General features: G+C 60.7%; 1 protein-coding gene across 1 annotated transcript; it reads right to left on the bottom strand.

Annotated features, from left to right (window-relative positions):
* Positions 1–1,743: 1,743 nt before the first annotated feature.
* LOC148777160 (uncharacterized) lies at positions 1,744–8,872 on the bottom strand. The gene is made up of 2 exons (XM_088839080.1): positions 8,219–8,872; positions 1,744–3,031 (listed from the first exon to the last, which is right to left on the bottom strand). The coding sequence occupies exons 1-2, from the start codon at positions 8,326–8,328 to the stop codon at positions 2,785–2,787; spliced, it is 357 nt and encodes a 118-aa protein (XP_088695206.1). The 5' UTR covers positions 8,329–8,872; the 3' UTR covers positions 1,744–2,784.
* Positions 8,873–15,995: the final 7,123 nt, after the last annotated feature.

Here is a 15,995-nt window from a genome sequence, read left to right on the forward strand (position 1 = left end):
TTACTCTAGAGAATTTTCCTCAACCAGGATCGAACCCAAGTCTCCTGTGTCTCCTGCATTGGCAGGTGGATTCTTTACCACCTGGGAAGCCTCGCTATCGGGGTGATTTGCAAGCTGGAGAGTCCCTTATACTGCAAAGAGATCCAACCAGTCCATTCTAAGGAGATCAATCCTGGGTGTTCATTGGAAGGACCGATGCTAAAGCTGAAACTCCAATACTTTGGCCACCTCATGCGACGAGCTGACTCACTGGAGAAGACTCTGATGCTGGGAAAGGTTGGGGGCGGGAGGAGAAGGGGACAACAGAGAATGAGATGGCTGGATGGCATCACCGACTCTGTGGACATGAGTTTGAGTGAACTCCGGGAGTTGGTGATGGACAGGGAGGCCTGGCGTGCTGTGATTCATGGGGTCGCGGAGAGTCGGACACGACTGAGCGACTGAACTGAACTGAAGCACGTGGCAGGGGTGGGAGGGTGCCTGTCAAGTGCTGGGTGCAGATGGGTGGGGAAGACACAGCCCCCAAAAGTGCGAACGCAGTTTAGACTAGGCCTTGGTGGGCGAGGTTCTTGCCGAGATGACGTGGGCAGGGTCAATGCCGGGCGCGCCTAGGGCGTGTCTGGGCTCCTACCCCGCGGATGAGGGACCCGGGGGATGGCAGGAAGGCCTTTAGTTGCCTTTACTGGTTTCCTGCCTTTAGAGACTGACGGACAGAGGGACTGACTGACTGGGTCAACGTCAGGGCCGGGGCAGGCGAGGACAGAGGCTTCCCGGAGGGGCGGGGTTCAGAGCGAGGCTGGGCGGGGCCCGCAGCTGGAGGCCACCAAGGGCCTGCGCGCAGGCGTGGGCGGGCCTTCCCTGGCGCTGGGCAAGGCGATTGGCTCTTGGCACCGCCCCTGAGCTGGAGGGAACCAGTTGGAGGCGACCCCACCTTCTGCCCCGCCTCACACATTCCCGCAGGTATGTGAGGGGAGACCCCAGCGGACCCACGAGCTCCTTAGCGTCGCCTGGAGGCCTGGCAGGGTAGAGGCAGCAGTCCTGAGGGCTCTATGTCAGCTTTGGCTCTAGGGGTTCCCGGCTGCCTTCAGATGTTCTCAGACTTGGGGCACCCCTTACTGTGCCCCTCGGCTCTCCAAGTCATCTGCAGATATCCCCACAGGCCTAGGATGCCACTCAGGTCCCAGTCACAGCCAAATGTCCCCCTTGGGCCCACATACACAATTTCCCCACCACCGTCCTCAGATACCAGACACCTCAAATCTTAACCCCAATCCAAGTTGTCCCTTATGTCTAAGTCACCCCTAAATGTCATTAGATCAACATCATCCGGTACCAGTTATCTTCAAATGTCCAGTGTTTTCTTCCTGGTCACCCTCGACCACCAGCTTAGATTGCGTCCCATTCCCTTCCACCTCACCCCTGGACATGGGGCATTCCTCATCACCATCCCGTCTAGGTTCCAGCTCTTGTCACCACACCGACCCTGAATGTCTGTCCCTCCAGCCTACCCCTGAACCCCAGGACACTCCTCAAGTTCACCTTTCCATGATAAGGGCACCCTTTCCACCCCAAATGACTAAATTGTCATCTTCTCCAGAGTGCGCAGGGCAGGGCTGGGGATCTTGTGAGGTCAAGAGCCCAGGGGGCCAGGACAATAAATTCAGGCCCATCAACCCTCCCCAGACAAAAAGCCAGGACTCCAGGGTTGCAGACCAGAATACATCACAAACCACCAGGCCAGGAATAAGGCAGCGGGCAGCTTTTATTTAACTGGACAGCAGGCTCAAGACACAGCAGAGACTTCCCCAAGCTGATGTCTGCCCCTGCTCCAATGGAGGAGGCGTACACTGAGCCAACTCTTGAGAGCTTGGGGGGCTTCACTCTACATCCCTAGTTTCACCCCTAGAAGAGTCCTATTCCATCTGATGATAGATACAGTCTTAACTCTTCCATACCCTGGACCCACCCAAGGAGTGAGCAGGCCTGCTTGCGTCCTCTGGGCCCACAGGGACCTCCTTCCCTACCCCAAGTGCCAGGAGGGTGCCATGGCTCCTCCCCCCAAGTTAGGAAGCCACAGGGCCCAGGGAGAAGGGGCCAGGCAGGTTCAGGTCAGGCCAGCCGGGTTCCGGAAGCCCGGAGTTGGCATTTAACGGTCTGGGGGGCCCAAGGCAGCTTCCTCTTGGGTAACTGGCTGCTGGGAAGATGCAGGCCGGCCAGGCCCCCACCAGGCTTGGCCGAGGAGGGGCCGAGGGTCGGCCAGGCAAGGACACATCTGGCTTCCTTTCTTCATGGAAGGGCCGGCCAGCCAGCCACCCGCCTGTCTGCTCATCCTCCCTGGGAGCACAGCCCAGTCTTGAGTTGGGACTGGGGGGGGGGGGCAGTCCCCAAGTGCAGAAATTGGAGGAGGGGGCCTGCAGCAGACAGCTGGGTTCACCCACCCCATCCCAGGCTCCACCCACCCCCAGGTTCCTTCTCCGGACCCAGGTCTGAGGCCGGCAGGGTCCTCATTTCTTCCCCCAGGCAGCAAATGGCCCACCCAAGGAGGCCAGGGGCCACAGCAGACTCCAAGGGGGCTTGACTCCTGTTCCTGCTGAACTGAGCCAGTGTGCACAAATCAACTGTGTTTCAGCTCAGTAGGCACGGGAGGCAGAGCCCAGGGAGGCCCCGAGGTTGGCCAGGCAGCAGATGGGGAGAGGTGGCAGGGCCAGAGGAGATGGCAGGGTCCTGGGGGGGCGGAACTTAGCCACTGTGAACACGACTTGATGTGGACCTGCTCACAAGCAGCTAAGTCCTGCTCCCCAGGCCAGATGCGAGCAGCGGGGGCCTCTCTGCCACCCCATCCCCATCCCCGGGGTCAGCGTCCTCAGCGGTGGCGGTGACAGTGGTGGCCCCGGAGACAGGGCTCAGGGTCGGTTGGAAATCCCTGGCAATGTGATTTGTGACAGGTAGCAAATCCCATCCCCAGGAACCCCAGCCGGCCATGGCACCAGGGTCGAGGGGCAGGGCACCAGGCAGGGCCAGCAGCTGGCACCTAGGAGAGACGAAAGGAGGTCGTGAGATTTGAGGACACCTGCCCTCCATGTCCCCACTTGTTGCCCTCCTTTGAGGTCTCGCAGAGAAGCCGTTTTCCCCATGTGCATGCGTGCCGTTGCTTCAGTCGTGTCTGACTCTTGCGACCCCATGGACTGTAGCCCCTCAGGCTCCCCTGTCCATGGGATTCTCCAGGCAAGAATACTGGAGTGGGTTGCCATGACCTCCTCCAGGGGATCTTCGCGACCCAGGGATCGAACCCTCGTTCTCTTGTCTCCTGCATTGGCCGGCGGGTTCTTTACCACTAGCGCCACCTGGGAAGCCCTTCTGCATGTGCAGCGGCAGCTAAAGATACCACCAGGCTGGACACCCCCAGCCCCGCTTCCCAGACCCAGAGAGGCAGAGATACCCAGAGGGTCACTTCCGGCCAAGGAGGCTGTAGCAACTCCCAGAGCCAGACCCCCTCCTTTCCTTGGCCGAGTGCCCCCCCCGCCCCGCCCGCAACACGGAGCCCTGGGCAGGCTAAATGGGGCCATGGGGAGAGGAAGCTGAGGGGGTGGCGGGCAGGCGGCTGAGGAAGTGATCTCACCCCAGCTGGCGCCACTTCCTAGAAGCCTGAAGGGCAGGAGGAAACCACTAGGGCCTCCCCCCATGGCCCCGTCTCCTCAGCGGCCAGGCCTCAGCCCGCGCCCCACCAGAGCGGATGCCGACAGCGGGCACCCCACTCTCCCCCCAGGCACGCACCCACCCAGAGCACGAGGTGGCTCCAGCTGCAAATCCCAGCTCCACGGTTTCCTAAATACCATCCAAGCCTCAGTCTCTCCATCTGTACAGTGGAGCCAAGAGCCTCTACTGGGTAACACGGTGAGGTTTCACCAACAGTACGGAGCAACTACCCAGCACCAGGACCCCCTACAGAATTTATGGGACTCAGTGCAAAATGAATACTCAGGTGGGGGAAAAAAAAAATGAATACTCAGGGTCCTTCTCAGTGGGGAAACACCCCGTGAACCGCACAGGTCGCCTGCCGGTGAAGCCAGCCCTGTGTTCAGTAAACAGAGACCTCTCGGAGGATGAGAGCCCTGTGGCTAGGAGCCCTGAACTCTGGAGCCAGTCCAGTTGCATTTGAACCCTGGCTCTGAAGCGTACCAGCTGGGCGACACTGGGCAGGGAACTCAACCTCTCTGGGCCTCCGTCTCTCCATCGGCAAAGCAGGGGCAATGCTGTGGTGAGGAACTCGTGAGTGCTGTGTATAATTGGGACGGGGCCACGCTGTCATCATTCCCCAGGCAGAAACAGGAAGGAGGATGGCATTCAGGACGCTGCACACGGGTAGGACCTCGGCACCCAGATATGATAGGGGGTGGCCACCCCCAGGAGACAGGTGGAGGGAGGTGTCCTGCTCTGCGCCGACCCCGCCATACACGCATTACATACGCCGGCCACCCACTTTACGGCGGGGCCCCAGCCCAGCCCCGACTCCTCAAGGTCTAGGGGCACCAACCGGGAGCAGAGGAGGCCCCACAGGGCGGCCGGCCTCCCTGGGCCGCCTCCGGAAGTGAGACAGCACATTCGTGTCCCAGGGACGAAACGGGAAGGGCGGCCATTTGGCCGGGCCCGTTTCCTGTGGGGTTTCCCCTGCACAGAGCCCCGGGCCGGGGCCAAGGCCACTCCCCAATCCCCGCAGGCACAAAAGGCCTGGGTCTTCAGTGGAGGGGGCACTACCAGGCAGGTGCCCAGGAGCAGGATGACCCCCATTACCATAGGCGTGCCCCTCAGGCTCAGGGGAGACAGTGTCCAGGGAGGGCCAAGCTCCTGGCAGCTGGAGGCATTTGGGATGGGAGGGGAGGGCAGAGGGCCCTTGGGCCAGGGGAGTAGGGCAGACCCCAGGTCACACCATGGATGGATGGATGGATGGATGGGTGTCTAAGTCCGCTCTGCAGACAGGGCGTAGACTTGAGAGACATACTCCGTAAGCCTACCCACCCCCCCGCCCCAGACCCCATGCTCCAAGAATGAATCAGGGGCAGCTTCCGCCGGGGGCGCCACCACCGCCGCCGCCGCCGCCACCGCCCCCAAGCCTGGTCCCCAAATACTTTCCACCCTCTCAGAGCAGCTGGGATCGGAAAATACCAAGGGCCGCTGGCCCCGCCCTCCCAGCCTGTCACTAACGCTTTGCCTAATGGGCCCAGACTCTCCGCAGAGGCTCCCTGGGCCAGGCCCTGAGCCAGCCGCTAACCTGGGCCTTCCAGCCAAGTGCCGCCTGACCACCAGGGCCAGCCCCCCTCACTCGTCACCCCCATCCCAACGCGGCCACCATCACCACCAGCCCAACTGACGGGGCAGCCCTCGGAGGTCAGCACCCAGCTGAAGGAAGGCAGGCCACTGGCAAGTGGGTGGGCCCCCACTGCCCACCCAGGGCTGAGGGGAGGGGGGCAGGCTCAGGAAGGGGTGAGTAAGTGAGGAGTGAATCACTTGTTATAAATAGGGGAACCGTGCAAGTCACATCTCAGCCCCCATGGTGCCCAGCCACGCCATGCTCCAGCCCCTGCCTTCAACTCTGATGACCCTCAGACGGATCACAGAATTCCCAGGGGACCCCAACGTCCACATGGTGAGCCCTTCACTGAGGGGTACATGCTAGCACCACGTTCACCTTTGCCTTATCCCCAAACAGGTCCCTGTCCCGGCCATCTGGCCTGCATTTTGGGGGCCGCTGGCCTCGATGGTAGTCACTGGCTTCCAGGCCCTGTCCCCCTCCTATGGCACCCCGACAATTCCCAGGCCCAAAGCTCTAGGTTCCTGGGCTCCCCAAGCCATTCCCAAGGTGTGGGTGACCACGGTCCTGGAGGCTGACACCAGACCAAGGAGGAGGCTGAGGGGCTTAGCATCGCCCAAGTCGGTTCCCTGGCCCAACCCAGGACCCCAACCCAGACCACCCAGGCCTGCTCTGCCCAGGGCCACAGCTTGGTGACCACACCCAGGGTGGCGCCAGCTCCAGCACCCTGGGGCAAGGCGCCGCTAGAGCATGACTCAGCCGTGCCCAGTATGGCGGCGTCCTTCTCTGCCCAAGGATTCTCACACGCCCACACCCACTGGCTTCCGAGTACGTCCTTCCCAGGGGACCAGTCTTCCCCAGACACACCTCCACGATTGCCCAGGACACCCGATGGCAGGAGGGAAGGTGGTCAGAGGGCCACCCCCCAAAGGGATCTTGGACAGGGAGGGGAAGTGGACACATCTCTCCACTCACTTTCCCAATGCTTCCCATATACAGATGGAGAAGCTGAGGCCCAGAGGATTCAGAGCCAGGCCCAAGGTCATGCGAGAAGTCTAAGGAAAAGCCAAGGCCTGATCCTGGCTTCAAGTGCACGCAGAATGGGAAAGGGCTGGCCAGCCAGCCTAGAAAGGGGCCGGAAGGAATTTTCTCCGGACCGCCCAGGGTTCCTGGCGGCGTCCTTCACTTCGAACTGACTCCCCCACCCAGCCTCCCAAGGTAAAGGGCAAATGCTGAAAAATCTTACGGTATATCAAAGAATCACCTAGGCCCTTGGTGAGCAGGTCCTCCCACTGTACCCTTTGGGCCAGTGTCCCTCGGACTTCCTGGGGACAGGGGTCTGCCCCGCAGCTGCGGCCCACACACAACATCTGGCCTTCACTTGCAACAGGTAGGGGTTGGTGGAGGGGGAGTCCCGCGGAGGACCCTTGGAGCATCCGTCCTTGTTGTTTCTTTCCACTGAGCAAGGGTCTGTGGAGAGTCAGAGGCCGGGCCGGCACAGACAGGCCCGACCCCCCTGGACACGCCCTGTCACGCATGTGCTCCGCGTGCCAGCCCAGAGCCAGGCCAGCAGCTATTTCAGGGGCCCTCTCCAGACCCACAGACAAGGCTCGCCCACTGGGGTCTTGAGGGAGCTCCCAGAGGACATCCTGCAAGGACAGAGGGCAGTGGGTGCCCCTGGGGCGCTAGAAGAGAGCTGGCACCAAGCCCTAGGGCCCGTGCCTTCCCAGGACGGCGGCATGTGAACACATGCGCACGGGCTGGCCCAGGCACGGTGCGTGGGTGAGCGGACAGGGTGTGCCCTCCATCACCTCGCCTCTAAGCTCGGGCACCTGTTGGGGACTGCCCTCCAGCTCGGGCTGGCATCGGCAGGGCTGCCAGAGGACACCCTTATGCCAAGGGTCCCAGCGTCCCCCTCAAAGACCACTCATCAGGAGCAGGCAGTTGGTTGAGGCTGGGGCAGAAAGGATAGGTGACACAGAGCCAACCGCACCTCCAAGACATTCAGGAAGCCACTGGGTCTGGGCCTGGCTGGCTTGCACCGGACAGGCAGTGTAGGGCTGAGGGACTTTGGTAGCCGTGGAGCCCAGCACTGGGGGCAGAGGTCAGTCTGGCACTAGGATGAAGGGGTCCAGGTTGTCTGAGCCCTTTCACCCTCTTCTTGCACCCCAAGGGCACCAGAACCCCAAGCTACACAGGGCCGGGGAGTCAGCCTTCCAGGAACCTCCCAGATGTGGGCCCCCTTTCTATGAATGAGCCTTCTTAGTTGGGCCAGGAGTGAGAAGGGAAGAGAGGGGTCCCCCTAGTCCTCTTTTAAACCCAGGCTGGACTGTTGGGTCCCCACTTCTCTCCTCTGGAGGGCCTCCCCACCCCCACACTGGCTGACATGTCAAGAACTTGAAGCACTGCCCTCCACCCGCATCCACAGAACTCTGAGACCCCCCCAACTCACACAGCCCAGACAGGCACCTACCTTCCCACTCCCGGGGCCGAGACACCATGGCCATTCCCTCCACCCCGAGGGGGGCGCGTACCCTCCCACCCGGCGCCCAGCTCCGACCCACCTTGACCTGCCCGGATTCGCGTTGGGACCCGCCCTCCCCAACACGCTCTCACGAATCTCCTGGGCCGGGGGAGTGGCTGGGGGGCCGCGGTGGGCCCGTGGGGAAGGGGTAGAGGTGGGCCGCCCTTCCCCCGCTCCGCAGGGGGCGCCGCGGGACTCCGCGGCCGCCACCATCAGACCGGCCCCCCGACCACCGGCGGCGGGGCGCGGGGCGGCGCCCTCCCCCTCGCCCAGGGCTGGGAGACCCGCCAGGCGCACCCCCCACTCCGCCCGCGAGTCCAGCGCGGAAAAGTTGTCGCCGCCACCGCGGCGCCGCCGTCTCCCTCCCGGTTGCTTCCCCGACTCACCCGCGGGGGAGGGGAGCCGGCACTCGGGGCTCCGGCCTCCGCCCCGGCCCGGCCGGCCGACACCCGGCGGGCCCGAGAGGGGCCGGGGGCGGTCGCCGGCCGCGCTCCATCCCACTCACTGGCCGGCCCGCCGCGGGGCCGAATCGCTTTTAAAACCTCCTGGTCTCCTCCCCTCCCGGGCCGGGCAGGGGGCGGGCGCGGGCGCGGGGCGGGGCGGGAGCCGCCGTCATGTGCCCCCGGAGCCGGTCCGCCCCCACTTTCTCTCTGCGGTCCCCCAACTCGGTCCTGTCCCCAACTCAGCCCCAACTTTTCCTTCCCTTGTCCCAACTCTTCCTGAGCCTGAGACTTAGCTCAACTTCCCCCTCTGGGTCCTGGGCTCGGGGATCCAGCCGCAGTTCTTCAGCGAACGCCCTTCCTGCTGGGATGGGGGGTTTCCTAATCCATATCGCACCCGAAACCCCTCTTGGCCTAAGTTCTGCTCCCTTGCGCGGGGAGAGAAACCCAGGAGGCCGTGGACAGGAGAGGGTAGGTGGTGGGGGCGCAGTGCCACACTGCCGCTGTAGACCCCTCCCTTCCCTGGGGGGCATGGGCCCGGGGGATTCTGGGGTCCGGCCAATGATGAATCCCCCCTCTATGCATTTACACAGTGCGTTCTTTAGCCTCAGGAAGTCCCGCCTTTTATCCCACCCAACCCGCTCCTGCTGCCACTGAAGACTTGCTGACCCCAGTCCAGGTGGTCCCTGGTCTAGATCCCCACCCCCGCCTCCCCGCCAGGCTTCCCGGCATCCCCAGCCCCCATCTACCCAGCGCCTCTGGGAAACTCCCAGCTCCTGGAGTATCCCTGGGAGAGAGCCCCTCCCTGCATCCCTCCCGCCTTCCCTGCGAGCCTGTCTGTCCCACCTCATCCTCCGCGGACCTCCCCTCAACCGGGAGGAGGAACACCGAGGCATTGTTCACCAGGACGGGGCCCTGCCTTGGGGCCTGGCCCCGTGCCCAGGTGGGGGGCCGGGAACAAAACTCAACGAAGGAGGGGCGGGGTGCCCTGTGCCGCCAAGCCAGCCTCCTTGGGCAGGCCCGGATGCCACTTTGCCCTCTCCAAGATGGGACGGGAGCCAGTGGCCCGCAGACCACCATGATACCGCAGCAAGGTTCTATGGCCTGAGGACCCTTCCCAGACCTGTGTGGGCATTGCTTTGGGAGACAGGTTTCCTCCCACCCACCTCCCATATTTCAAGTCATATAATTGGGGCTGGGAGGGGGTCAGAGTCTTCATAACCCACCTCCTGGGCAATAAGACTAAAGCTGGGGTGGGGGGGGTACCCAGCGGGAGGGCCCAGGCAGAAGACTGGCAGGGCTAGTTGGATGCCTGTGGGTCACCTCGCTCCCCCAGAATTCTTCCAGGCTCCCTCATTTCCCCAGTTCAGCTCAACAGGTTCCCCACTTTGGATCTCGGTGGGATTGGGGAGAGAGGGGCAGAAGCCACACCTAGCTACTATCCCATGGGGCCCAGCCCTGGGGGCTCCCGGGTCTTTCTTCTCTGTGGGGCCCAAGGGGCAGGCTGGCCCAGGCTGCAGGATCTGGCAGGTTGGGGCAGGAGGGGGCAGAGCCGCCTGTGGGGCCCCAGGGGAAGATTTGGGGTGGCACAGAATTCCCCGACTCAGGGCGGGGCCCTGAGGGGGTGGGGCACTCACCACAGGACCTCCTGAGCAGCTGCAAACAGGGGAATGGAGTTCCCAGGGTCCAGGGTCTTACTGTGGACACATTCGTGCACGTGCGTGCTTGTGCACACACACACACAACCCATTCTAGAAGTATAAAGTGACCGAGTTACAACAGGGCACCTCCTCCATGCCACCTCTCCAGAACAGGGACAAGGTCTCCATCGAGAACGATCTTCCTGTTCTTATTAGTCCAATCAGGCATACATGCGGGGGAAATGCCTCCTCCAGGCTGGCCTCCAGGGATAACTATGCCAACTGCACCTTCTGCCATTACCCTGCACATGGCTTGGACCACAGCAGCTCAGCATCCCTCAGCCCAAACTTGGGAGGGTCCTCCCAGTGTCCTCAGCCCTCCATCTGGATTCTGAACATTTGCCCCCACCTACCCCCTCCACCCTGGTCCTAAGCTGGCCAATTTACCCAGGGACAGCAGCCAAGAGGGATCAGAGCTCTCCAAACCGGCCAACTGATTCTTTGTAATGACGGGGACGGGTGAGAGGGCAGGGCCAGGGTGAGACCAGGCCAAGCGGTCAAGTGGCACAGGGCATACACACACACCCATTTGTTCATTCTTCAAACATTCATTGAGTGCCTGCTGGGTGCCAGGTGCTGTTCTGCGCACTGGGGACACAGCAGAGAACAAGCCAGAAAAAAAACTATGCCCTCATGGAGTCCACATCAATGGGGGAAATACAGGCAGTAAACAGACAGGTATCAAGATATAGAATGTGTTGGGTGCTATGTATTAGGGGAGACTAGAAGGGGGCTAAGAAGATGAGCGGAGGGGGCTTCCCGCTGCGTGCCGATGAAAGAGGTATAAGAGACGCAGGTTGGATCCGTGGGTTGCAAAGATCCGCTGGAGGAGAAAATGGCAACCCATTCCAGTATTCTTGCCTGGAGAATCCCATGAACAGAGAAGGCTTGTGGGCTACAGTCCATAGGGTCACCAAGAGTCTGACTCGATTGAAACGACTTAGCATGCAGGGAGATGAGGATTGAGGTGTTGGGGGCCAGATCAAGAAAGGCTACCCTGAGGAGGAGGAGGTGACATTTGAACAAAGATTATAAAAGGTGGGAAGAAGCCACGCAGACAGTTAGAGGAAGAGAGTTTCGGTAGAGAGGGAACAGCCAGTACAAAGGCCCTGAGGCAGGAAGTTCCTGGCGTATTTGAGAAATAGCAAGGAACCAGTGTGGCAGAGTGGGAAGGGGAGCAGAGTGGCAGAGCTGAGTTTCCAATTCTTGCTCCCCAATTCCTAGATGAATAGCTTTGGCCAAGTGATCACACCTCTCTGAGCTTGTTTCTTAATTCATGGAATGGACCTGAAAATGTAATTTTTAGGGTTGTTAGGAGATTCTGAGATGAGCTGCGCTTTGTCCCAGCCCAGGGCTTGAGGCAGGGTAGAAGCTGGACAAGCGTTAAGGACACAGGTACACCACTTTACGTAGCCATTCAGACCTGGGATGGGGAGGATGGGTCAAGGGACCCTGATGGACTCAGTCGCCCTGTAGGTCACCCTGGCTCATATGCAGGGCCGCCTGCCGGGCCCCATGGCAACGCGGCACACAGAGACATCAAACAGGCCCTGCCGAGGAAGTCCCACGTCACTGTGGTTAGGGTGGCTCCTCCCAGCCCAGCCCCCGGCTGGCGCTGTGCTCCTCCTTGCCAGTCAGGGCCCCTGCCTCCTGTCACCCTGGTGACAGGCTGTGTTATGGACTGAGCTGGGATCCCACCACCTGCCCCCTCACTAGGGCACTAGTCACTCCCCACATCCGGAGGACATTATGCAGTGGCCCCAGTTCACTGCCACTAACCCTTTCATTCAACCGCCCCAAATTGGCATTGGGAGCAGCAGGAAAGCTCTGGTCTATCCACCTACAGTTCAGAGGGCCAGAGAGGCCCCTGGGACCTATGGGGTCCCCCAGCCAGGGGTCTGAAATCCCCAGGGCAGGGTCCATCAGCCTACCTGCCAGCTCCTGGGGCAGGGGAGGGGTGAGTCAGATAGGAATAGACCCCCAGGCCTAGCCCAGCCCCCACCCGGGAACTGATTCACCACCTACCCAGCACCAGATGACATCAGGGTCTGGCGGGCCACCCTCACTTGGCACCGGGCCAGAATGGGGGTGACCCAGAGGTGTCACAGAAGGCCGCCTTCTCCCCTCTGACTGGGGCCCGGCAGGCGCAGGGTTAAGGAGGGGCCCTCCTGGGGGTCTTCCCCCATCCCACCCCCCCCTTTTCCCGGGGATTTCGGGCCCCAGCCCCTCTGACGTCACTGGGGGTTGCTATGGCAACTGCCCGAAGTTCCCAAATAAAATTACCGCGGGCGGGTTAAGTTTCCTAGGAGGCAGCAGACGGGTAAACAATGGCGGTGGCAGGCGGGGCCGGCGAGGGGCTGTCTCCCCCTCCACTCCGCATTCTGCTGGGACGGGGGTGGGGGGGAGGGGTCCCCAGGACGAGGAGGAGGGTCCCCTCCCCGACCGGGTCCCGAGAGCCCACGAGCACCCGGGGCACTGGCGCACAGACGGGGGACAGCGAGGCCACCGCCGAGATGAGCAGGGGGGACCTCAGAAGGGAGGCTGGGGCGGCGGGGAACAAAGGAGGGACCTGAGGCCTGGGCTCCGCCCTCTGCACACCCTGCCTCCCCCCCTCCTCCAGCCGGCCGCCAGTCCAGCTGTGGCTGCTCCCAGCTGCCTGGCTCCCCACATCTGGCGGGCTGCGCGCTCACTTCCTGTCGCCCTGGCTGCCTGGAGGGAGGTAAAAATAACCCTCCCCCTCCCCCTGCCGGCGGGCGCAGACGGCGGATCCTCCTGTCTTGGAGGAGGCCGAGGCCGAGCCGCAGCGGGGGAGAGGAGCCCCCTGAGGCCGACTCCCGTCCCTCCCACTGCCTCGGTGTCCTGGGAGGCGGGGCGCAAAGGAGGTGGCACAGATCCCAGGCTGCAAAAGAGGGCTGAGGAATCTATTGCCTTAAGAAGGCCCTCACCTGGGCCACCGAGAAACCGAGGAAACCCTGGCCTCTAAGTCCCATCCCCTACCCCGTTACAGGTCACCTCTGTTCCGCCGCAGAGCTGTAAGCAACATGCTTAGGTTCCAACTGGGGGTCACCCACTTATTAACTGTATAGATATGTTCAGTTCAGTTCAGTCCAGTTGCTCAGTCGTGTCCGACTCTGCGACCCCATGAACTGCAGCACACCAGGCCTCCCTGTCCATCACCAGCTCCAGGAGTTTACTCAAACTCATGTCAGTGATGCTACCCAACCATAAAAGGAGAGAAAAAAACACCTCTGGGCCTCAGTTTCCCTGTCTGTAGAGCAGGGATGATAGTACCTACTTCGAAGGGTATTTGCTCCATCTTTGTTATATGATCATTTCCCCATGCCCAGAGTCCCCTAAGACCCTCAAGAACTCTTGCCAGATAAAAATACAGGACACCCAATTAAATCTGATTTTCTTTGAATCATTTCATATCAGTATGTCCCATGCAATAGTTGGGCCATCTTTCTATCAAAAAAAAAAAAAGTGTTTTTTTTACTTGCTCTATAACTGAAAACCAAATGTAACTGGATCTCCTGTATTTTTATTTGCTAACTCTGGCAACTGTATTTCTGAGCCATCATCATCTCTGGCATGAAAACACTCCAACTCTGGTCTCCCTTCTCTCCTTGCTTCCAGCCTTACTCCATCCATTCTCCAGAGAGAGCCAGTTAAATCCAATCACATTTCCCTACCGTCCACTGCGAAAAGTTCCTCTGTGGTCCCCCTTGTCACCTACAAGACCTTGCTTGTCAGGTTCCCACCTTCTTTCCAACCTGCCTTTCACACCCACCTGTCAGCTGCCAACTTGAGATCCTAGGCCACCACCCCCTCCAGGAACCCTTCCTCACCTCCTGCCATGACCCTCTGACTATATACTCTGACTCTAAACACTTCTGTCTCCCCACTCAACCATTTGAATGATATAATCAAGAAAACAAACATTTCTTAAATGATGCCAAGGTAACCGGGGTTGGGGATGGGGAATGTACCTGTCCACCTGGCCTCAGTGTTGTTACCTACTCTTTTCCCCACCCCATGGGATCTAGGGCCCTAGGAAACCCCTCAAGCAGCCCCCTTAGGGGTCCTGTGGGCAGCTGGATGGCAGCTAGTATGGGTCCTGGGAGCCTAGAGTTGAGTGATGCTGGCTCTTGGGGGACTCTCTCCTGTCCTCAAGTAGCCTGGAAGCCTGGGAGGGCACCTGGCACAGCCTTGCATCAACAGCCCCCCAAGGAGCCCACCTGGCCCATCTAAGCTCCAGTGTGGACTCATATCCCTGCTGGAAACTCCCACAGATATGACCGCCCCCAAGAGGAGGTATGCGCCCCCGAGAGGAGTGTAGGAGCCCAAGTCACCCTGCCTGGTTTCAAGCTTGGTGCCCTGCCTCCTCTGGCGAAGGATTGTGCCCCTGTGACTCACTTTTCCCATGTGTCAAATGGGAATACCATTGGACTGTCAGAAGGCTATTGTGAACATTAGGTAGTGTCCATAGTGGTAAAGAATCTACTTGCCAATGCAGGAGATGCAAGAGACATCAGTTCCATCCCTGGGTCAGGAAGATACCCTGGAGGAAGAAATGGCAATCTACTCCAGTATTCTTGCTTGGAAAATTCCATGGACAGAGGAGCCTGGAGGGCTATAAGTCCATGGAATCACAAAAAGTCAGACACCGCTGAACGATTGAGCACGCATGTGGAACACAGCTTGGAACATAGAAAGTGCTCACTGTTAGTCACTCCGAGGGTGGGGGGATGGTGAAAAGTCAGAAGCCCTGATCACAGCCCTCCTGACCCCCACCCCCAGGTTGGCTCCCCAAATCCCTATAGGAAAATGGCTTCGACCTCTTGACAGTAGTAGCTCTAACCTAACTTCTCACGGTTCATCTCACCCCACAGAGAGTCCCTAGTGCCATCCCCTGGCTCTGGCATTGGTCTCCTGAGAACCAGAGACCAGTCTGCCTTGAGGACCCTCTGTTCTCCCCCATCCCCAATCCCGCTGCCAGTGAACCACCATCTCCTTCGCCCTCATCAGGACTGTAGACCTGATCTGAATCCCTGCTGTTGCTGCTGCTGCTGCTGCTGCGTCACTTCAGTCGTGTCCGACTCTGTGTGACCCCATAGACAGAAGCCCACCAGGGTCCCCCTCCCTGGGATTCTCCAGGCAAGAACACTGGAGTGGGCTGCCATTTCCTTCTCCAATGTGTGAAAGTGAAAAGTGAAAGTGAAGTCGCTCAGTCGTGTCCGACCCTTAGCGACCCCACGGACTGCAGCCCACCAGGCTCCTCCATCCATGGGATTTTCTAGGCAAGAGTACTGGAGTGGCTTGCCATTGCAATCTGAATAAAGCCACCGGGTCCCGGAGCCGCTCACAGCTCCCACCCGGCTGGAGGCTCGAACCCGTGTCCTCGAGCGCAGACCCGGCGGGGAACCGGCGGCGGTTGCCGGGCAACGCGCTGTTTGTTGGCGCGGGGGGCGGGGCCGGCGCGCGCGGTGACTCACAGCGGCGTGATGCTGGCGGGCGCGGCGCCCGGCAGCCTGGCGGGCGGCCCGGCCCAGGCTGGCCCCGGCGGCTGGAGGGGCCGGGCGGCGGGGGCGCCCCAGCCTCCGAGTGGGCGCCCAAGGCTGGTTGGGAAGTGGCAGAACAAGCCCCGGCTGCCGACATCGGTTCGAATTTCTGCCCAGCCTCTCACTCTCGGGTGTGACTTAGGCGCTCCTTGCCTCAGTTTGGGCATCAGTAAAATGGACGCGACATTACAGGCTGCAGTAACCCATTATTGGGCTACAAAGCAGCTGGGGTCATTACATGTTTGCACTGTCCGGCATCACTTTGTGCTCTGACTCGGTTTGATCTTGTCTCTTTGAGCAAATTTCATAATCTCACCGAGACTCAGTTTCCCCATCTTAAAGTAGCAAGGACGTCTCACCTCTCCGGTGGTTTGGAGATTCCACGAATCAGTAGTGATTTGGGGTCTGCCCTCTGCCCCACCAAGGACCAGAGGGACTGTGGGAAGTTTTCTTCGTGGTCCG

Source organism: Moschus berezovskii, chromosome 8 (genome assembly GCF_049115385.1).
Source record: "Moschus berezovskii isolate FMDL1 chromosome 8, NW_MosBer_1.0, whole genome shotgun sequence".
Lineage (NCBI taxonomy): Eukaryota > Metazoa > Chordata > Mammalia > Artiodactyla > Moschidae > Moschus > Moschus berezovskii.